The sequence below is a fragment of the Ictidomys tridecemlineatus genome, chromosome 3, assembly GCF_052094955.1.
Source record: "Ictidomys tridecemlineatus isolate mIctTri1 chromosome 3, mIctTri1.hap1, whole genome shotgun sequence".
In the NCBI taxonomy this organism is placed as follows: domain Eukaryota; kingdom Metazoa; phylum Chordata; class Mammalia; order Rodentia; family Sciuridae; genus Ictidomys; species Ictidomys tridecemlineatus.
Window position 1 is genome coordinate 141,841,730 of NC_135479.1, and position 24,026 is coordinate 141,865,755.

At 36.5% G+C, this 24,026-nt stretch overlaps 1 protein-coding gene and 1 non-coding gene across 4 annotated transcripts in view; one reads left to right on the forward strand and one right to left on the reverse strand.

Moving 5' to 3' along the window:
• LOC101969083 (sentrin-specific protease 5) overlaps positions 1 to 23,964 on the forward strand; it is a 39,612-nt gene extending 15,648 nt beyond the window's left edge. For 2 of the 3 annotated variants that reach the window (XM_013365539.4, XM_005340970.5), the window contains 8 exons: positions 8,533 to 8,638; positions 8,779 to 8,917; positions 9,154 to 9,201; positions 11,356 to 11,433; positions 14,008 to 14,145; positions 17,773 to 17,856; positions 19,226 to 19,276; positions 20,559 to 23,964. In XM_013365539.4, the coding sequence (XP_013220993.1) occupies positions 8,533 to 8,638; positions 8,779 to 8,917; positions 9,154 to 9,201; positions 11,356 to 11,433; positions 14,008 to 14,145; positions 17,773 to 17,856; positions 19,226 to 19,276; positions 20,559 to 20,669 (755 nt within the window). In that variant the 3' untranslated portion in view covers positions 20,670 to 23,964. The remainder of the gene's footprint in view (positions 1 to 8,532; positions 8,639 to 8,778; positions 8,918 to 9,153; positions 9,202 to 11,355; positions 11,434 to 14,007; positions 14,146 to 17,772; positions 17,857 to 19,225; positions 19,277 to 20,558) is intronic. The other variant, XM_013365540.4, reaches the window with a different exon arrangement.
• On the reverse strand, positions 22,613 to 22,683 carry Trnaa-agc (transfer RNA alanine (anticodon AGC)). The gene has a single exon. It is a non-coding gene; the product is annotated as a tRNA-Ala (tRNA).
• Positions 23,965 to 24,026: the final 62 nt, after the last annotated feature.

The window sequence follows — 24,026 nt, forward strand, 5'->3', positions numbered from 1 at the left end:
ATCTAAATGTCCAAATCTATATAATGGAATATTAGTCTACCATAAAAAGACATACTGATACATGTTTTGATACAGATATGTTATTAAGTAAAGACGTGTTAAGTGAAAGAAGACAAATAAAAGCCCTCATAATATTCCATAAACTTGAAAATGTCCAGAATAGGCAAATACAGTAAAGTAATGGTTGCAAGGACCTGGGAAGAGGGGAGAATGGGAAGTGACTGCTAATGGGATAATGCAAGTGTTCTGGAATGAGGTAGTGTTAGTGATGTTCTGACTTTAAATCATACTTTCTTTCCCCATTTTGATCAATAGTTATACATAATAGTGGGATTAGTTACATAGTTGTACATGCAAATTTTCTAACTGAATTGTACTCTTTAAGAGGGTGATTTTTATATATTTCTATAAAACTATGAAGAGAAACATTTAGGAGGCCATTTTTTAAGAAATTTAGGGCTGGGTATCTTAAGGAGTGCTCAGTGGTACAGCTCTTGTCTTGAATGTGCCAGGCTGTCCCATAATGCCAAAAGAAAAAAAAAATTCTAAATTGACAAAATTTAGCACAGGTGGATGTTCATATGTATACATTGTGTTGATTCAAGCAAATCAACATACCCATTATACTTTTCTTGTAGTGAGAACATTTACTTTTTGTTTTTCTTTTTGGTGGTGCTGGGGCCCAGCACCTGTGCATGCAAGGCAAGCACTCTGCCAACTGAGCTATATTCCCAGTTTCCTTTTATTCCCCCAGTACAGGGGGTTGAACCCAGGGACATTCTACCACCAAGCTATATCCCCAGCCTTTTAATTTTGATATTGAGTCTTGCTAAATTGCTGAGGCTGGCCTAAAGCTTGTGATCATGTTACCTCAGTTTCCTGAGTTGCTGGAATTAGTCATGTGCCACCAAACATGGTTTACAATCTCTTTTCTAGCCAGTCCAGTGTTGCACACCTGCCTTCCGGCACTCAGCACATTGATATAGGAGGTTTGCTTGACCTCAGGAGTTCAAGACTGGCCTGGCCAACGTAGTGGGACTCCATCTCAAACAAACAGAAAACCCACACAACGTACTGTCAGTTTTCCTTTTCTTTTCCACTGCTGAAGATTGAATCCAGAAGTGCTTTACTATTGACCTACATCCCCAGGGCGTTGTTTTTTTGTTTTTTTGTTTTTTGTTTTTTGGGTTTTTTTTTTTTTTTTTTTTTTTTTTTGTAGTGGGGATTGAATTCAGGCACTGCACCACTGAGCCACATCTCCAGCCCTATTTTATATTTCATTTAGAGACACAATCCCTCTGAATTGCTTAGCACCTCACCATCCCTGGGATTTTGGGGGTTGTTTTTATTTTTTTATCCTGAGACTCAAAACAACTCTTAAGTTACTGATCCTAGACTTGGGAACTTCCTGAATAGCTGAGGTTATAGATGTGCACCCCTGCAGCCAACTCTATTATCAGTTTTCAAGTATACAGTAAATTAACTGAAGCTACCATATTGTAATGCATTCCCTCTCTTCTCCTGCCTACAGGGTCTGCTAAAACTCTTTTATTCCATGTATATCTGAGGGCATGTAGTATTTTTCTTTCTGTGCCTGGCTTATTTTACTTAATATGTTTTCCAGGTTCGTCAATGTCAAAACTGACAAAATTTCTTTATTCTTTTTTTTTTTTTTTTGATACTGCAGATTGAATTTGTGGGCTCAAGTAGTTCTTCTGCTTCTGCCTTTTGAGTACGTGGAATTTCAGGTGCATGCCACCATACTTAGCTTTGTAATCTTGTATTGATAGGACATTTTACAACATGATAGAAAACCCAGAATAAAAAAACAACAATTTTAAATGACTAGGCATAGTGCCACCTGCCTATAATCCCAGCAGCTCAGGCTGAGGCAGGAGTATAATAAGTTTGAGACCAGCCTGGGCAATTTAGCAAGACCCTATCTCAAAATAAAAAAAGCTGGAAATGTATTCAGTGGTATAATGTCCCTGGCTTCAATCCCAGTTCTGCCAAAAAAAAAAAAAAAAAATAGATAAAATAAAAGCTGGGCTTGGTGGCACATGCCTATAGTTCCAAGTGCTCCACAGACTGAGGCACAAGGATCACTTGAGTCCATTAGGTTAAGACAAGCCTGGGTAAAATGGTGAGACCTTATGTCTCAAAAAACAAAACTAAAAGAAAAAAACAGTTTGAGAAGCCAGGCACAATGGCTCACACCTGTTATCCCACAGACTCTGGAGGTCGAATTAGGGAGATGATAAGTTTGAGGCAGGCATTGGGAATTTAGCAAGACTCTTGTCTCCAAATTTGAAAAAAGGGGGTGGGGGGACACTGGGCATGCAGCTCAGTGGTAAAGCACTCCTAGATTCAATCACCAGTACAGAGTGTAGGGGAGTAAATAAACCAATTTGACTTCATAACATTAAAATCTTGGGACTGGAGGTGTAACTTACGGTAGTGCTTAGCAAGCTTCAGGCCCTGGGTTCAATCCCAAGTTTTTATTCCCCAAAAAAGAATAAAAACAAAAAAAAAATTTTTAACTTTATGTATCAAATCATAATTTTTTATGTACCAGATCACAAATGAAAATATTAGTTTAGCATGTATACCTTTTGACCCAGATATGTAACTTTTAGCAAGTATTAACTAGGGAAACAATAGAAAGCACAAATTAAGGGTTTTGTCCCATTATTCAGATAGCAAAGAGTAGCTAAAAATCAAATGTTCATTAGTGGGCAATTGATTAAAATCAATTTTAATCATTTAATGGACTACTAGATCATTTTGAATGGATTTAAAGGAAAAAAAAAAACTATAATGTAAGGCAGGGCCTATAATCCCAGGGGCTCTGGAGGCTGAGGCAGAAGGATCGAAAGTTCAAAGCCAGCCTCAGCAAAAAGCAAGGCACTGAGCAACTCAGTGAGACCTTGAGTCTAAATACAAAATAGGTCTGAGGATATGGCTCAGTGGTGGAGTTTCCCTGAGTTCAATCCCCAGTACCCCCTCCCAAAAAAAAAAAAAAACTATGTTTATGTATGCTGGGCGCAATAAAGCACGACTATAATCCTAGCAGCTTCAGAGACTGAGGCAGAAGGATCACAAATTCAAAGCCAGACTCAGCAATTTAGTAAAACCCTGTTTCAAAAAATAAAAAGGATTGGGGATGTGGCACAGTGATTAAGCGCCACAGGGTTCAATCCCTGGTACCAAAACAAAACTATAATGTATTGATGGGAAAAAAGCAGCTTCAAGAAAAGAATAATGTGTCATTTACATACTCAAGAAATACGTATTTGGGGTTGAAGGTGTAGCTCAGTGGTAGAGGGTTTGCCTAGGGTGCTTGAGTTCCTGGGTTCAATCCCCAAATACTGCCATAAAGAAAACAAAAATACATTTTCAAAAGGCATTGACTTTACACTTTGTTTAAAAATGTTTTTTGTCACTTATTAAGGGGAAAAACCCTTCGCATGAAAAGCTTGTCATGAAAAGCTTGAATATTTTTAAATATTCAACTCTTATTTTCTTCTATACTATTAAAGTGTTATTTTTAATATAATTCTTTGTTTAAAAGAAAAGTAAAATGGAGTAATATAATTCTTTCCACCAGAATGAATTGGTTGTAAGTTCAGGCAGTAGTCTAATATTATTTATTGAGCAATTCATTCTTTGTGGTTAAGAAATACCGACTAGCTTTGAATTTCCTTCTCGTCTTGATCTGTTTGTATACTAGCATTATTTTGCTTTAATTACTGTAGGTAGTTTTATAATTTGAAAAATTATGCACTCCTCTTCTGTCCCCTTATTCATCTCTTTAATGTTTTTCTTAAAGAGTTTTTTTTTAATTGTCGATGGGCCTTCATTTTATTTATGTATATGTGGTGCTGAGAATCGAACCCAATGCTTCACATATGCTAGGCAAGTGCTCTACCACTGAGCTACAACCCCAGCCCACCTCTAATTGTTTTTAAAATTTTCTAGGAATTTATCAATCCCAAGATGAATTTTTTATTTATTTTATAAATTAAAGAAAATAAGTATGCTTTTTTGCTTATAGTATTTGGAGAAAATTATATTCTTAAAATGTTGAGTTTTCCTGTGTAAAAACAGAACTGACTTAGTTTCTTAGTGTTTTGCAACTTTTCACTAGGTTTTACACATTCCTTAAGTTTATTCTGAGGTACTTCATGCCTTCTTTACTGATGGCATTTCTGAGGTGTGTATTGTATTTTGTTGTAGAACCAAGTGGTTGCATTTCTTTCTTTTATTTCTTTTATAAAGGTTCTTAATCTTTTGTCTAGGTTGGCCTTGAATTCAGAATCCTCCTTCCTGAGCTTTGCAAGTAGCTAGTACTATAAGGTGTGCGAAGGGTGCCCAGCCCCAAGTTATTTTTGTAGAGAAAATAGCTATTTCTTGTTTTGGAGAAGGCATAGCATAAAAGTTAACAGCATAGTTTCTCTAGTCACATAACCTACATAAGAATCTTAGTTATTCTGTGCTAGTTGGGTGTCCTGAGGGTAGTTACTTAATCTAAGTTTTCTTTGTCTTCATTTGTACAGCAGAGATAATATCTTTTGGGGGGGGTGACAAGATAGTTGGGGGAGGCGGCATTGAACCCAGGGCCTCGCACATGCTAGGCAAGTTCTCTAACATGTGCCATATTCTCAGACCTAGCAAAGATGGTATCTTGACACAGAGATTAGTTTTAAAGATTAGATGAAATATGTGAGTGTTGTCATATGATAAATGCTCTTAATGATGTTTTGTTTTACTTCTGGTACCAGTGAGATAATGGTGGGTGTGTTATCAGTGAGAGACATTGTCATCCTTGTAGGGCCTTTCTATTACATAAGCAATCCATGTTTATCATCTGCAAGCAAAAACAAAACACAGATATGAAACTTAAAATCTCCATATTATTACCACCCAGAAATAATATTGTTAATAAGAATGCCTCTTTCTTATGATTCTAGTTTAAAATTGGGGTCCATATCCCATTGTTAACCGCCCCCCCCCATCTCATTGTTAACCACCCCCTGCTTTTTTGTGGTTTTGGAGTTGAACCCAAGCAGTTCTCTAACAATGAGCTACATACCCATCTCTTGAGACAAGAGTCTTACTAAATTATGGGGGCTGACCCTCCTGCCTCAGCTGGAGTCAATGAAATTATAGGCCTGTGCCACCATGCCTGGCTATCTGGTATACCACTGATAGAGGAGACCACTTTCTTATTTGAGGAGCTTCATTCAAGGTGGTGGAACCTCAAGCTTAATTTTTTGTTGGTAGAGGCATTTTCTTCTATAAAATCAGTTTTTTAAATGCAGTTTATCCAGTGTTGGGAATCGCTTATTTTCCTTTGGGCCTGTTTTCCAATATAGACACAGGCTATGCTTAGATCAACATTAAGATATGTAATGTAAACACTATACATTCTGTTCCTAGTATAGAGGACCCAAATCTTTATTTCCTGAAATGATGACGTTGCAGTGGGCCTATTTGTCTAAAGCCTAGACTAGAAGCAGGCATAAGCAAGCATCCTTTTTCCTGTTGCTGTCCCCTGACTTTTGCTCTTAGTTTAAGCCTTTTAAGATAGGAGCTATTCTGGTGGGTGATTAATGGGGGGAAATACAGATTTTACATTTCAGTCCCTCTCCCCAAACCAACCCAGCAGCACACCATTCCCAGTACTCTGTTTTGATCTTTCCTGTTCATTTTGAATTAATGCATAGTGGAGGCAATTCTTAAAAGTTTCAAAAGGGAACTGGATAGGATATATGGTTAACATATTTTCCTCATTTTTCCCATCTCAACTCAATAGGCTCACCTGTCAGCCTGATAACTAGGTGGTTGTTTTCTCTGCTCTTCATCAGTGAATTGTGCCTATCATGCCTCTGCTTTTGTGAGCATCTAAGCCTTTCTGCAGTTTCTTTGTATTTACTTAGAAATAATATCCTGGACTGAGCATGATGGCACATGTCTGTAATTCCAACTACTTGGGTGGCTGAGATAAGATTGAAATTAGAGGCTTAGCAGTTTAGAATAAAAATAAATAGGACTGGGGATGTGACTTAGTGGGAGAACACCCCTGGATTCAATCTCTAATATCACCAAAAAAATAAATAATGTCCTGGTTTTATTTCCTAGAGCCTTTTTAGGTATGTTTCTTTAGTGGATCATCCTAGAAATGCATATATAGGGTTGGGGTGTAGCTCTGGGCAGAGTTCATGCCTCGCATATGAGGTCCTAGGTTCCATCCCCAATATCATCAAAAATTAAAGGATTAAAAAAAAAAAAAAGCCAGGCATGGTATCACACACCTCTACAGCAAGGTCAGGAGGTTGAGGCAAAAGGATCCCAAGTTCAAGGCCAGCCTTAGCAATTCTACAAGACCCTGTCTCCAAAAAAACAAAAAAGGAGGCAGTTATCAAGAATATAAACAACAATAAGTGTTGGCGAGGATGTAGGGAAAAGGCACATTCATACATTGCTAGTGGGACTGCAAATTGGTGCAGCCAATATGGAAAGCAGTATGGAGATTCCTTGCAAAACTGGGAATGGAACCACCATTTGACCCAGTTATCCCTCTCCTTGGTTTATACCCAAAGGACTTAAAAACAGCATACTATAGTGATGCAGCCATATCAATGTTCATAGCAGCACAATTCACAATAGCTAAACTGGAATCAACCTAGATGACCTTCAGTAGATGAATGGATAAAGAAACTGTGGTATATATACACAATGGAATATTATTCAGCATTAAAAAATAAATAAAATCATGGCATTTTCAGGTAAATGGATGGAGTTGGAGAATATCATGCTAAGTGAAGTAAGCCAATCCCAAAAAACCAAAGGCTAAATGTTTTCTGATAAGTGGATGCTAATTCTTAATGGGGGATTGGGCATGGGATCAATGGAAGAACTCTGGATGGGGGAGAGGGGGAAGGGGCATTATGGTAGAAAAGATGGTGGAATGAGACAGCCATCATTAACCTAGGTACATGTATGATTGCATGAATAATGTGACCCTACTTTGAGTACAACCAGAGAAGTAAAAAATTGTGCTCCATGTGTGTACAATGAATCAGAAGAGCATTCTGCCGTCATGCATAACTGATTAGTACAAATAAATAAACTAAATCTAAAAAAGAAAATTTAAAAAATGAGTTCTCACAGTTCATTAGTATGATACATCATATAAGTTTTATTGAAAAAAATTTAAAAAGGAAAAGGTTAAAAATGTATATTTTGAAGTTATAATGAATATATATCAAGTAATTAATATATTGTGAATTGTATTATATAATTATAACTAATATTTTAAACAATAAAGAGGAATAATTCATATAAGACAAAAAAAGAACTGGGGAGGTAGCTCCATGGTAAAGCACCCCTGGGATCGTTCTCCAGTACTAAAAACAAAACGTATATATTATATACCTGTATATATGTGTATATATGTTCACACTACTTAAATTGATTTAAATGCTGCCCTCAAACTTGCCATTCTCTTGCCTCAGTCTCCTGAGTTGCTGGGATTACAGATGTGCACCACTGCACTTGGCTAAATTGTGACTTAATTCAAGCACATTTAACAAGGTGATTTAGCCTTTAGATGTAATTTTAAAGTCATAAAAATAGTGTTATATAGGACCAATTGTTGCATAGTTCCAGTCTCTAATGTCAGTCAGTCTTACTCATATTTCTATTCAGTGTTGAGTACTTGCAATTGAACCCATGAGTGCTTAACCACTAATCCACATCCCCAACCCTTTTTAATTTTTTATTTTGAAACAGGGTCTCACTAAGTTGCTTACAGTCTCACTAAGTTGCTGAGGTTGACCTTGGACTTGCAATCCTTCTGCCTCAGCCTCTGGAGTCTCTGGGATTACAAGCATGTGCCACTACACCTGTCATCCCTATGCCTTTTATTTTGTGATAGGATCTCCCTCTGTTGTCCCAGGGTGGCATTGAACTTGCAGTTCTATTGCCTCAGCATTACAAATGCTGGGGTTGCAGGTGCACACCATTGCACCCAACTAGATGTTTTCTCTGTGGGTGGGGGTGTGTGTGGGTTTTTTGTTTTGAGTCAGGATCTCCCTGAGTAGCCCAGGGTGTCCCAAACTGATGAGCTCAAGCAATGCTCTGCCTTATCCTCTGGTAGTTGGAACTATAGGCACACACCATTGTGTCCAACTTTCTGGATGTTACTCTTAATGAGAGAGAATTATCACTAAGGTTAAGTTATGGAAAGGCATCAATCTTTAGTTTTAGCTAGTTCCTCTAACAATTCATTGGTAGTTTAAAAATGCACTGTGAAATGATACCTCACAGCATTTTTCTCTAGGTTAGAGTGGTAAGGGCCTAATCCACTTTGTTTGAATAGTGTCAGAACTTTTAAAATATTTCCTTATACGGAGTATAATCCTATGTTATAATGTACATTTAAGTATGTGTTGAATTGTTTATAGATTAAATATTAAGAGAAATTGCTTTGTCTTTCCATCTTAACTTTCCTTTCTTCCTTTATTTAAGGATTTCTAGATGAGGTTATGAAAAAATATGGAAGTTTGGTCCCACTCAGTGAAAAAGATGTCCTTGGAAGATTAAAAGATGTCTTTAATGAAGACTTTTCCAATAGGTATGCCAGTGGTGAAAGTTAAATCCTTGAAAATAAAATGATTGGCATATATGATTTTCTCTTGATTTAGGAGAAAAAGGGTACTTAATAGTGCATTGAGTAGAACTCACATTTTTTTTCTTTCAAAATCTTTGTTTCAGAAAACCATTTATCAATAGAGAAATAACAAACTATCGGGCCAGACATCAAAAATGCAACTTCCGCATCTTCTACAATAAACATATGCTGGATATGGATGATCTGGCGACCTTGGATGGTCAGAATTGGCTAAATGACCAGGTTAGTGTAATGCAGATTCTCACTGCAGAAAAGTTACAAAGGATGTTGGTCAATAAAATATTGTAGGGACTGGTCTCATACTTACTTTTATTAATCAAATATTCTTTAATGTGTACTGAAGTGACTCACTAATGCCAGGATTGAAAAGTTTTATTGTTATTATTCAGAATGTTATACATTCTACTTAGGTTGTTCTGAATTGTATAGGGTTAGTAAATTGGTTTTACTTTTTATAGGTCATAAATATGTACGGCGAGCTGATAATGGATGCAGTCCCAGATAAAGTAAGTGAAAATTTTCCTCTTAAGGAAATTCTTGTATATTAAAAAAAAGTGATTTTTTTTTATTTTCAAACTTTAATTATTTTATAATTACTTAGATTTTTTTTAAAGGGCTATATTACGTATGTACACATTTATGTATTATCTTTATATATTTATATGAGCTTAGGGAAATCCTATTGCAAAATTTATTAATACACATTTTTATTAATTTATGTGTATGTGTGGTACTAGAAATTAAAACCAGGGATGTTTTTGCACTGAGCCACATCCCCGCCCTTTTTCTTTTTTATCATGAGATAAGGTTCTCACTAAATTGTGATCCTCCTGCTTCAGCATAAGAAAGTCACAGTAGCAAATTTGTATCTAGGTAGGTATGTTTATTGATAAGGGGACTTTTTTTGTTTATTAATAAAGGGGCTGAGGTGAGAGGATTATAACTTTGAGGTCATCCTGGGCAACTTGGCAAGACCCTGTCTCAGAATAAAGAATAAAAAGGACTGGGGATGCAGCTCAATAAAAGTGCTCCTGGATTCAGTTAAATCAATCAATCAACTAAAGTCTTACCCTCTTTATAAAAATGTAAAATATTACTCATCTTCACCTTTTCTCTCTTTTTTTTAATTTTAATCAATTCAAATAGATAATCCAGTTCTAAATTCTCTTAAGAGCTTTGTTACATATTAAAATGATTTTTAAATTTGATATCTTTTTTTCTGAAAATTCAGATACCTGATGAGCTGCAGAACTTTTCAAGTTCTTAAATCTCATAACATAGCTAGTCAGGATGCTAAGGCAGGTTAGCAAGACCCTGTCTCAAAAATAAAAAGAGTTGGGGATATGGCTCAGTGGTAGAGCACCTCTGGGTTCAGTCCCCAGTCCTGCAAAAACAAACAAACAAACAAAAAACTTAAACAGATGAATATAACTAATTGCAGATTCTAGTACTGTTTTTCAATATAGAAAACTAATAGCTTTCCACTTACAATCATAAATTCATTATGCATTATAAATTCAAATCATGAAGCTAATATGTTGGATTGTTTTATGAAATGCTCTTAATCATCAAAAAGTTTAAATCTAAACATATTCAAAGGCAGTAGTTCTCAAGATGTGGTCCCCAGACTAGCAGTGTCAATATCACCTGGGGACTTAATGGAAATGCACATTCTTAGACCCCAGCTCAGCTCTATTAAATCAGAAATGGGAGTTGGGGCCCAGCACTGTTTCAATAAGTCCTCCAGATGATTCTAAAGAACAGAGTTACAGAGTCACTGCTTTTACAGATAACTAAACAGATTGTTTTTTATCCATGTTAAGCTGAATGGTTCTCAGTGAATGTGCATCAGAATCACATGAAAGGTTTGTAAAACCAGATTGCTAGTTTGTGCTAAAATTTAGCAGCTTTGGAATTGGGCTGAGAATTTAGATTTCCAACAAGTTCCCAGGTGATGCTGATTCTTCTGGTCTAATGAGCATACTCTGAGAACCACACACTAAATAGTCTTATTATCTAAAGTGAGTTCAAGTTAGAGCCCTGCTTCAAGACCATGGTATAGACTAACTTAGATGAGCCAATACCACTTATAGGCAGAATCTGAATCCAAGGAGGTGGGACCTGATAATCTGTATGGCAAGGGTAATTTTTGGTACTAGAAATGATTGTGCTAAGACCTTCTTGTAGTTGTATGGGAGTCTTCAAATCCACATCCTTCAGATGGAGAGTTTTGTAATCCATATCTCATGAGTTCAAGGTATTGGTTTGCTCATTTTTTTTCAGATCCTATTTCAGTTGTTCAATCTTTTAAAAATTTTGGAGAGATTTATCATTTGTCTCTACTTGACTGGATTCAGGTAATCCAATTGCTACCCCACTGACAATAGACCACACCTGTAAGAGCATTCTCATGAAAAATTTAAACAGAATTTTCTATAAATCAAGTAATATATTTTCTGTATTTTGACTACTAGTTGAAGAAACTTTTCTCTCCCTTGTCTATTTATGTTAGAACATTACATTTTTATTTAAAAATTTTTTGAATATGTATTTTTAAATTATTTTGTGTTCAGATTTTTAAATTTTTTAATTTTCTTTTGAAGTTAAATCTGGGCACAGCCTAATGTAATCTGATTCCTTATATTTGGTGTCTGTTCTAGGTTCACTTCTTCAACAGCTTTTTTCATAGACAGCTGGTAACCAAAGGATATAATGGAGTTAAGAGATGGACTAAAAAGGTATTAAATTTTTTATTCTAGATTTGAAATGGAAATTAATCACTTTGAGTGGAAAGATAATTTTAAGGCCAATACGATGTTACTTAGAAACAGACTTTTTAATGTGATAGGTTTTTGTTGTTGTTGTTTTGTTTTGGTACCGGGGATTGAACCCAGGGTCACTCAATTACTGAGTCACATCCCCAGACCCTTTGAGATAGGATCTCACTTAGTTACTTAGGTCATCACTTAGTTGCTGAGGCTGGCTTTGAACTTTCGATCCTCCTTCATCAGCCTGTGGAACCACTGGGATTATTGGCATGTACTCAGCAATAGTTTTTTTTTCTCTTTTGAATCTCATTGTTTAATTGTGAGGCAGGAGGATCACAACTTCTAGGCCAGTCTTGCAACTAAGCAAGGCCTAAGTAATTTAACAAGGCCCTGTTGCTGGAATTAATGGAGTAGGGGATGGGTCCTGTAAGCCCTAAGAACCAAATAAACACTCACAGACTTATTTGGCTCTGTCTGCAAGGCAAAAATTTTATTTCTACGTGCAGAAGGGTACACAGCAATCAAAATTGAAAGCAGGCATTGCAAGCAGGCAGTGTGCTTGGCTTTTATCTCTGACACAGGGGTACTTGGCCATTACACTTTGGTTGGGGCTATCTACACAATCTTAGGTGCAAATTGACTATTGAGGAAATACTAACTTTAGAAAGACAGCTGAGTTTCAAGAAAATGGGAGCCCAGGAAGTTAACTAAAATGAAGTCTCTTTGGTTTGACAGAAAAGACTTGTTTCTCCCCTCAAAAAAGATCAGTGTCTATTTTATCTAATGTAGACTGAATATTCCTTACTCAAAATGCTTGATTTTGGATTTCATTTTGGAATATTTCCATTTTGGAGTATTTTCATATTTATAATGAGATATCTTGGGGATGAGACCCAAAACTAAAATTCATTTATGGTTAATGTATACCTTATATACATAATCTGAAGATTAAATTTTATATAGTATTTTCAGTTATATGTGTTTGTTTTAATTATTTTTTTAAAAATTTTTAAATTTATTTATTTATTTATTTATTTGCAGTACTGGGAATTGTATACCCAGGGCCTTATGCATGTTGGGCAAGTGCTCCACCATTGAGTTATACCCCCAGCTTCTGTGACTATGTTTAGGCTTGACCCATAACATAATTTCATGTGCAGAATTTTCTACTTGTGATATCATCATGCTAAAGTAAAGTTGAATTTGGCAGCATTTGTGGTTTCAGAACTTTAGGGATGCTCGAACTATTTTCTTATTAGGTTTTGTTTTGGGTTTTTTTGGTGGTGCTAAGGATTGAATAAATATTTCAAATACTTGCTAACTAAGCAAGCCCTTTACCACTGAGCTATACCCCTGGCCCTACATTTTCTTTTGCCCAACTCCCCCAACTCCAGGTTTATAAATATAGAAAATGAAAAACAAAAACACTAAAGTGCTTTGCTTGTAAGGTCATATAGACTGATAAAAGATTTATTTATAGCATAAATAAATTATCTGATTATTAGCAAAAAAGAAGACTTGAGAGATTGGTTTTTAAGAATCTGACATACTTTATAGTATTGTCATTGTTTTAACTTTAAAAAATAAATAAATTCACTCTTTTATGGATGTTTAGTGGAGCATCTATTACCCAAGATATAACTGGATTTTTTAATATAATAGCACTATTTCTAAATTGTATGTATTAGGATATAAAGAATATGTTAAGATTGTAAAAGATGGATTCAGATATAAAGGGTATGTAAATATTATTCAAGGATGTTCTTGATTTTGACATCTGAAAGACAAGGGAGTAATAATGATAATAGTTAAGATTTATTGGCTATCTACAATGTACTAAAAGCACAGTTTTGTGCATTTTTCAAGCATTATTATTCTCAACAACATCATAAGATAGGTATTATTGCTTTCTGCATTTCATAGTTGAGGAAGAATTTGAACTTAAGTAGACTTGTTTTGAAGCTCATGATATTAACTGTTATACCGAGTCCAGAGAAAGGTGAAAGACTTAGACCTTTTCTGTTTTCCAGTACCATGGTTATTTCCTAAAACGTTGAGTCTAGGTCAAAATGTGCCCAAGAAAATTAGGTAAGGCCAGGCATGGTGGCAACATGCCTATAATCTCAGTGACTCAGCAGAAGGATTGTGAATTTGAAGCTAGACTGGGCAACTTAATAAGGGACCCTGTCTCTAAGTAAAAAGTAAAAAGGGTTGGAGATATGTCTCAGTGGTAGAGCACCTTTGGGTTCAATCCCTGGTACCAAAAAAAAAAAAGGCGGCGGGTGGTGGAGAAAAACGAAAAAGTTAAACCATTTGATAAAACAGAGTTTTAGTGGGTTAAATGAAAAATAGTACTTCTTCATTTTTCTTATTGTGTGTTATAGCTTAGTAGTTATAAGCATGGGCTATAAAAATAAGACCTGGGTTCAAATACTGGCCTATCACTGTCTACTTTTGTGTCCTTGGAGAAGTCAGAAGTCAGTAAAGAAGCTGCTGTATGTTGTTGGTTTTGTGATGACAGCTGCATTTTCTTCTCTTAATCAGGTGGATTTGTTTAAAAAGAGTCTTCTATTGATTCCTATTCACCTGGAAGTCCACTGGTCTCTCATTACTGTGACACTCTCTAATCGAATTATTTCATTTTATGATTCCCAAGGCATTCATTTTAAGTTTTGTGTAGAGGTAAGTTAATATCCTATTTTTTTCACTTAATCTGTGATTGACCCAGTCCTATCTTAGTTCTAGGTAGAACAGCAGAAGTCAGTACCATAGAGGAACATTTTCTGTTGTGAATGTCCTCTAAACTATTGGTAAAGAAAAGAACTATAAGAGGACTCCACAGGTGAGAGGTAGCTGTCCAAGATCAGGATCCCCTTCTGAGATACATGCCCTAATTTGATTTTGTCAGCCTTGTTTTTTTTTTTTTTTCCTTTTCTCTTCCCCTTAAAACTGCTTTTTTTAAAAAACTATTTTTTTATACCTTTATTTTATGTATTTATTTTTATGTGCTGCTGAGGATCAAACCCAGGGCCTTGCATGTGCTAGGTGAGCACTCTACCGCTGAGCCACAACCCCAGCCCCTTAAAACTGCTTTTTAACAAAATTTTTGGTACTGGGGATTGAACCCAGGGATGCTTTTACCACTGAGCTACATCCCTGGTCCTCTCCTACTCACCTCCCCAAGACAGGTTCTTGCTAAGTTGCTGAGGATCTTACTAAATTGCTGTGGCTGGCCTTGAATTTATGATCCTGCTGCCTCAGCCTCCCAAGTCGATGAGATTACAGGTGTGCGTCATCACACTCAGATCCCTAGCAATATTAAAAAAAAAAAAAAAAAAAAAAAACTATAATTATATTGGCTTAGGAGTAGATAAATAGATTGGAACAGCATGAAGAATCCAAAAATAACTCATGCATACGTGAGGATTTAGTATATGATGAAGTTAGGAAAAGGTAGGCTATTCAAGTATGACACTGGGAGAATTAGTAAATATAGATCTTTACTTCATATTTATGCTAATTATAAAAACATTTCAGATGGAATAGATACCTACCTGTAAAACAAAACTAAAACTAAAAGCATTTGAATAAAATATAGATGATACTGTGTTCTCAGAATAGGGAATGCTTTCTTACACAGAACCCTCCCCCCAAAAAGAGACATAAGGAATAGTTTGATAAATTTAACCATGTCATAATTTAAAACTTCTGAGCTGAGTGTGGGGTGTGCACCTATAATCTCAGCAACTTGGGAGGCTGAGGCAGGAAGATAGCAAGTTCAAGGACAATCTGGACAATTAAGCAAGATCCTCTCTCAAAATGAAATTTAAAAGAAGGGGCGAGGATGTAGCACAGTCTTAGAGCACTTGGGTATCATGTACGAGACCCTGGATTCAATCCCCAGTACCATCAAAACCAAAACAAAATATAGTGGTTCTTTACATCCTAACAGGGAAAGATCATTGAGTTTTTAAAAGCCAGTTGAGCTAGGTATAGTGGCACATGCCTATAATCCCAGTGATTCAGGAGGCTGTGCAGGAGAGGTGAAATTACAAAGCTAGCCTCAGCAGCTTAGTGAGGCCCTGAGCAACTTAGTGAGACCTTGTCTCAAAATAAAAAGGTCTAGGGATGTAGCTTAGTGGTAAATTGCCCCTGGGTTAAATCCCTGGTCCCCCTCACCACCACCACCAAAAGAAAATGCCAGTTGTGGCAGAACGATATAATATGCTTATGGGGGAAATACATTTATGTGTGCATATGTGTATATATACATATATATTTGTATATGTAATATACAAAGATATTTTTGTAATATATACATATATATTTGTATATGTAATATACAAAGATATATTTTTGTAAATAAAAAAATTAGATATCAATGAATAATGGCATCTGCCTGTAGTCCTAGCTCCGCAGGAGGCTGAGGAAGGAAGATTGCTTCCAGGAGTTCAAGACCAGTGTGTATAATATAGGGGGATCCCCATTCTCAAAAAAAAAAAGCATGGGATGGATGTGTACAATTTTGATTTCAGTGATTGCTTTTGGATAAGTATAGAAAGGAGTAGGACTAATAAAGGAAATTTCACCGTATTTTGGTTATACTAATTTTTATTAACAAGGAATATATATTTATATATTTACTTTAAATGTATAAATTTAAAATGTTAATGTATATATTTAAATATATGTGGTACATATATTTGTATATATAAATTATTATATATTATGTGGTATAATATATAAATATATATTAAAGAATATATTAAAATAAAGATATTTAAATTTATATTTAACATTTAATTTAAAAAGTAAGTATAAGCAAAACTAAGAAGATCAAATTTTCAAAATCCATGTTTGTGGTTCTAAGAAATCCAGGGGGAAAAAAAACCCTACTTTGGGATATTCCTGGGCCCAGAGTGCTCTAACTGCAGTACAAAAGAGAGTTAGTCCAGTATCAGATGTGATTGTGTGTTTCCAGTTCACTTTGCTTAATTCCTTGACTGTCTCACATCAGAGACTGTCAGTGCTGTCTCTTCCCTGGACAAATAGAAAAAAAAAAACAAGGAGAGCAAGGGTGTTGCAAAAATCATTTCAACTAGGAAATACTACCCCAGGCTTCTGCTTGTGTTAGGCCCTGACACTGAGGAGTCAGAGAAGGTTTAGACAGTTCCCTTCATGGAGCTAACTTCTTGATGGTTAAAAAGATTTTGTTTTTGAAACAGGCTTTTGATTTCTAAGTCAATTCTGGATTAGGCACTTGGTTCTTCTGCAGTTGTTAAAAAATTCATCTTCAGAATTTTTGACCAGTCAAAAATTTTTTCAGTCAAATTGCAGTTGGCTAATGACTTGGCACATTTGGAGAAAGACCCTGAGAACCAATTTGTTTGGGGTGATAACTAAAAGTCATTTAAAGCCAAGCAGAGTCATCCAGGTAGGTGAAGCTAGGCAGTTGTTTTAAGGAAATGTGGGGGTAATAAAAGTGGCTCTGAAGGAAAGTTGGGGGCCTGTATTTCCAAAGAGTTGATGAAAAATGTTATTAAAATTTCCAAATGTGTAGATTCTCTTGAGAGCGAGGACTTAAACAGCTTTCGTTACCACTGTATCCCCAGCACTCAGCACATTATAAATACTTAGTAAATGTTGGTGTAGGTGATTATTTTTAAGGGCAAATCTTTTTTGCCGTTATTCTATGTGTGAATTTATATATAGTAGTTATTCTGAGAACTTGGGAGAAGAGCAACATGCAGTCATAATCTCTTGATACAGAGAGAAATATGCACAAAGAGGTTGAGGGCGTTAAGGATATTTTGAAACTCCAGCAGTCTAGAAATTTCAGTAGTGCCCTTGACTATATTCAGTATTCAGAATGGATAGAGATAACTGTCTGTTCTTGTCACCTTCCAAACTAAAAAACTTATCTTCAGCTAGATTTTTTTCATTTAGTTTTAGTCAATGATTTCTGCCACGAGTTTCTTCCTTCTCTTCAGCACTGGCACTGATTAAGACTTTTTTATCTTGCCAGTTTACTGCTGGGAAAGGTGGCTAACCATCTCAATAAATATTCTAATCAAGCAAATACCAGTGCCCACACTCTTGAGTGCATACCTTGAGTACAGGAGGTCTGAGTCCTCCTTAACGATATGAAAGCTCTAAATAAAGTTCCAGCTCTAACTCTTTTGTGCACACACTGCCCAATTTTGTGGGGCCACAGTTGCCACCTCCTTTGCTTCTACCTGCTACGGGCAGGTTTCATTTTTCACCAACTCATGGAACACAGCATCTGTGTTGTGGTTTCTTTTTAACCAGAATATAAGAAAGTATTTGCTGACTGAAGCCAGAGAAAAAAATAGACCTGAATTTCTTCAGGGTTGGCAGACAGCTGTTACGAAGGTAAGTATGTGATACAAATAAAATGGGCATGTCCAGGGGAGGGAATGATCCAAGGGGCGGTTGTGTGTAAGAGCATTTCAAGACTACGAGAGACCAAAAAGAGCTTGGAGAAGACTCTAGGGAGGCAACTCAGATTAAGCCAATTTAGTACTTTATCATCTGGCTACTCAATTGCCCAGTGCTTGCTGAAAGCAGGTAACTTGAGTCCTTTCATCCCTGGCACAGTTGCTAATGATGTAGTTGCTCTGCTGAAAAACAAATTTTGGCTGGGGATTTTGGCACCTACCTCTTGCCTCATGGCACTTACAGACTCAGAGAAATGCTAAATGACTATTGGGTCCATTATGGGAGCAAGAGTACTGGCTACTTTCTAGGCCTGTCCTTAGTTCTTCAGCGTGAGGACAGTTCGGATGTAGCTCTGTTATGGTTTCTAGACATTAAAGGTGTTGATGGGCCAGAGTGCCTTTCTGGGCGTAATCTCAATCCTGTCATGAACACCAGTGTTGACAATTTAGTCTTTATTTTATTGTTTTTTAAAGTGTTTTTATATAATGATCTCATTTGATCCTTATAACCTGTGAAGTAGGTGGTCATTTAAAGATGAACAGCATCTTTATTTTATAGATGAGAAAACTGAAGTGTGACCTTCAGAAGACCTTCCTCAGAACTATTGGTAGAGGCAGGTCCTTGAACTCAGGTCTGTCTGAATCATTGACCCAGTGTTATAGACAAAGAGTCTTGAAATAACCTTTAACCCAGTCCCAGAGGGATCAAGATTTATCAATTCAACCTTGAACTAAACCACATATTAAATTTTACAGTTAAACTCAAGTTTTCTATTTCTAATTATCTAGTAAACCAGTTCAAGTCAAAACTAAACTTGTAAATTTTCTGAATTGACCCAGCTAGAATTCTAGGTATTCTAAATTTAGCCAATATCTTTCATATTCCTACTTGAGGCAGAATACAATAACCAGTTGTTTGGGGAGCTTTATAGAGATGAAAAGTGAAGACTGCTAAGCAGAATTGTTACTATCTAAGTGTTCAGAGTTCAGGCAATTGTTCTGTGATCATCCACAGTTCCATTTTTACTTGTCAGTGAACTGATTGCAAAACTAAGTATCCAAATAGATGTTTTTAAAATAGGGTTTTCATTTCATTTCCCATATTTAGGGAAAATATTGTTTTATAATTTGTGGATGCCTTTGATAGCACTTTTCATGTGGCCAGATGCCTTTATAAAATGAACATGATACCAGCTGTCCTGGACAGAGACAGGTTTCCTATCTCATTCTGTTTTTTTGTGTTTATCTAAAGAGGAAAGAAGTACTTGATCTTATTTTAATGACGTTTTTGTTTTTCCCCTCAGTGTATTCCACAACAGAAAAATGACAGTGACTGTGGAGTCTTTGTGCTCCAGGTAAAGAAATACTGTTTTTGTTTGTTTGTTTTGTTTTATTTTGTTTTGAATTTACAGTTTGTGATATAAGTTTGTTGTGTTTAGAAAGGGAGATGGCAGTCCCTGTACATGATACTAGGTATAGGCAACAGAACACTTTCCTTTTTCTCCCTTTGTTGTTGAGATGCAATAGTGCATTTTCAGGTGTTATCATTAGGAAGAACCACATGTCAAGCCAAGAATGGAAAATATATATCATCCATGTCTTATCAGAGATTAGTAGTGAGCTATACTAGAGACTGACTTGGGTTGTTTTGTATCATAGATCATTGGCATTTAAAGGATTAACTTAATAAAATAAAAACAACATTGGCAGGCTGGATATGGTGGTAGATGCCTATAATCCCAGTGACTGTGTGAGGAATTGCAAGTTTGGGGCCAGCCTTGGCAACTTAACAAGACTCTGTCTCAAAAAATAAAAAGAGTTGGGGGTGTAGCTCAATGATAGGTAGCTCCTGGGTTCAATCCGAAATACTGAATAAATAAATAAAATTTAATTATTGGATGTCAAAGACCTGCTGGTTGCCTGCCACTGGTTTTTGTTTTTGTTTGTAGTACTGGGATTGAACCCAGGAGTGCTTTGCCACTAAGCTACATCCCCAGCCACCATAACACTACCCTTTTTTTTTTTTTTTTTAATATTGAGACAGGATTTCACTAAGTTGCCAAGGCTGACCTTGAACTTGTGATCCTCCTGCCTCAACCTCCCAAGTTATTGAGATTACAGTCCTGCTCCACCACTCCCAGAGTACTGCATTCCATGGACTCTGGATGGTCTAAAACTGCTCCCATGTCTCTGGATGGTCTAAAAGGGCAATGGAAAAATTTCTGTTATATACACATTTATGAAGGAAATTATCTAATCTGTGAAATTTAAAGATTTGTGAAGATCTTGGAAGATTGGTTTATTCTTAACTTCATAAATGTTTGGAGTTTGTAAACAAGATTCAGGTTCCCAAAGGCTATGTAAGATCTATTGCATTTTCAGCAGATTGTACTTTGAGAATTAGAGCCTCTTCATCAGTTGGTGCTTTTCACAGTGTTAGGCCTGTAGGGAGGGTGATCCTTAGCTATACACTTGCCTGAAATGCCTACTATAATTTGGAGATAAATGTTGTAAAGCACCTTGTCACAAGTTTCTGTAAACTTTATAATACAATCTTAGACTCTATCAGGTCTGCATCTGGTGCTGGGCTGTTGTGCAACCTCATGTGCCATTTACATGTTTCTGGGACCTTTGCAGTACTGCAAGTGCCTCGCTTTAGAGCAGCCTTTCCAGTTTTCTCAAGAAGACATGCCCCGTGTGCGGAAGAGAATTTACAAGGAGCTGTGTGAGTGCCGGCTGCTGGACTGACTCAGCAGTGGTCTGCAAGTCTGACCAAGTTGGAACAGATGGTTTGTTACTTGAATCTCCAAACACTCATTTGAATTTTTACAGATATTCAGATCAGTGGTGTTGGGCCACTATTGTTACCTCAAATTTATTTTTTGCCCTTATTCATTTCTCCAACTACCATGTACTTTTTTAATATTCAGTTTGATTTCATTTTTAATTTTATGGATTCCGCGCGTCCCTCCCATATTTAATATTTATTATCCAAACGCATGCATATAGACAGAGCATGCAGTGAAGAGTATTAAAAAAAAAAAAAGCCTAGTAGATTTGGTGCAGCTTTTGAAACTTAGTTAGCGTGAACTGAATACAGGTTTAAAATTTAATCTCAGAACCTAAAAATGCAAATGTTTTTTGATTCAGTATAACTCGGAGTAGTCAGTGTTCCCTGGGACATAAAGGGTAGCTAGGAGAGGTTTTGACAAAGCCAGTTCTGTTTTACTTTTACCAGCAGCACCTTTCACTTACTTCCCTCTCCAAAGGAGTCCTAGAAAATGAAGTGCATTCCTTTTGAAGGGTGATATGGAAGTTGGCTGTAAAGTGATGGGTGTGTTCTGTCCATGGAGGCCCACTTACAAGCAAAGAGCCTACTTTGGAAGAGTTGATTCAAGTATAAGAAAAAGGCAGTGACTGGGGCCAGATACCTTATCAAATGAGATTTCAGTCCTGGTCTTAGGAGTTACAATGCATAGCAGCCTAAATCTTATAATGAGACATTTATTTAATAACCTGTTTTTTTCTGATTTTGACCTATGAAAAAGCTTGGTGTCTTGTCAAACCAGTAGTTAAACAAATGAGATATTCAGCCTTTTGAGAAGTAATTTTTAAGTTGCTACTTTCCTTGTGTTGCCTCCCATATGGGAGAATTTAAGATTTACTTAATACATTTCTATTTCTAGTGTATCTGAAATATGAACATTCAAAATTGAAGGCTGACTTCTTTTGCAGATGCATGGGGAGAAGAGGGAAGGTAATAAAGAAAACTTGGTTCCCAAGGAGTGCAGTAATATATTAGAATTGCTTCCCTCCTCTCTAGTGATCTCCCCTCATTCAGGGCTCACTTGGCTTCTGCACAACTAATCCTGACATTTTAGCATGGCAGTTACTTTTTTCCCTTCTGTTAATCTTCTATCTTCAGGGGACAGGCTGTAATGTGGTCCCTTTCCTTATAATTAGCTGCACTGAGATGAAAGTAATGGATCTTAGATCTTTTATCTGGCTTTTTGTGACATATTTGAAAGGAAAGGAAATAAGGAAGGATACATGTTAAACTACCCAATTATCTTTTCTGCACTAGGGGAGGAAAATATATTGGTAACAAATTCAAATGTTTACTCAGAAAACTACCAAATAAATGGCAGAAGATACTCGAATTTATGCCTGGTTAGGTGTGTGTTGAAAAGAAAAAGCTAAAATGCTTTAACTTGGCTGTAAGTTATGATTGAAACAAGGCTGACTGCCAGCAGTTGAGGGTTGAGTCAGACTGTTTACATGCACATGCATGTAAACCAGTGTTGACACTGGGAAGCAGCCTCTCCCAACAACTCCAGACTCAAATTCCTTAGTATAAAAGCAGGTCACTATTTCTTACTTTGTTAAATACTGGGAGTAGAAGCACTTTATGCTACTAGAGGTAAGGTTGTGTCACCATAAGGGAAGATGAGAATTTATAGTGTGGAGATGTTGTCTTAAGGTTTCCAGACATAACTATTATGCAAACATGGGATCTTTCAAAATGTATATGAGACATTTACTTTTTTTTTTTTGTGGGGTTGTTGCAAAGTAACCAGTAAGTAACTAGCCTATTGACTCCAAATGCCTCATTCTTCAGGGAGTATCTCACTTCCCCACTGACACCACACAGAAGAGAAAAAATTCTACAAAAACAAAAGAATTTTTTCTTTTGGCAATGCTGGGGATTGAACCCAGGGCCTCCTGTGGGCTAGGCAAGTGCTCTACCACTGAGCCACATGCCTAGCCCTCCTACAAGAATCGTGATGCCCAGAGCTTGAGTTGCCACACTTCCTCCAGTGTGAAATATGATCATCATTATCAGCACTGGGGCATGCAGGAATGATCAGAGACCTTAAGTGAGCTGTCCATATCTAGTTACTCTTTCACTTCCAACATCATAGGGCATCCTGAGGTACCTGGCATGGTTTAGCCTAAAGTTGAATATTTTGTCTGTTTTTAAAATGTTTCTGTCAATCATGAAACTTGGTTTCAGCACACTTAATTGCTTTTACTTCTTGTAATTAGATATAAACCTCTATTTAGCTAAAGTCCTAGATAGTCTTTTGTCCTGATGTTTGCAGTAATTGCTTCCTTGCAACAAAGGCATTTTTGAAACACTTCTGGGCTGTTGGCGAAAAGCGTTGAGTTCATCACTGGCCTGGCACTGAACTGTCTGGCTGCCCACAAGACAGATCTTATGGTTTGGGGGCTGAGTGCAGACCTTGCACAAAAGAACAATTTATGACAAGCCTTCAACCAGCTGTCTAGTTGTCTCTATGGGCAAATTTACCAGGTTATAGTTGCTTCTTTCTGGTGGCCTTTCTTTTTGTTAAATCTGTAGCAGTGAACATTTATATATTTAATGCATCTTTTAGTTTTATCAAGAATCAGAGAGAATCAACTCTCAGTTAGCCTTTTTAAGGAAGAAAAAGGAAGCAGTTGTTGCCAGTAATCCCTACATATTTTTGGCTTTGCCTTGTATTTTCTACTTACTGTTGAATATGAGTAACATGGTCATCTTGAGTTTATAGTTGGAACAAAACAATAACAGATCTAACTGGGACACAGCCAGCACTCACCTGATATGTTGCCCTTTTTCCTCTACAGTTGTAGTTCACTGCTTCCCTGGGTTAAGTAATTGGTGGGGGGAGGGGGGTCTGGGAGATTCACAACCTTTCAGGCAAGAAATGGCAAATTTATAGTTGAATTCGATATGCCAGTTACCTGCTCTCCTTAATCATATTAAAGAAACCAAGTTAATTGGCAGTTATAAAGCACATACTTTGCTATGTGCTAGGCTGTGCCTCCTGGCCTACAGATAATTAAAACCTAGGGAATACCATCAGAGAAGTACTAATTGTATTGGGTGTTACAAAAGCAGACCTAGACAAGTTGTTCACTTAAATGGTACTTGTTGGTCAGAAAAGAATTTAAAAAGATTATGATCATGTAAAATTACAGTACTCAACCCTTCTAGCAAAGTATTTTTTTGAAAAATAAACTAAATGCCTTTATAAACTCATGTTCTCTTGTGTTGGATAATGTGTACTGCTTGGTGAATGGTATGTTTTCCTTAATACACTC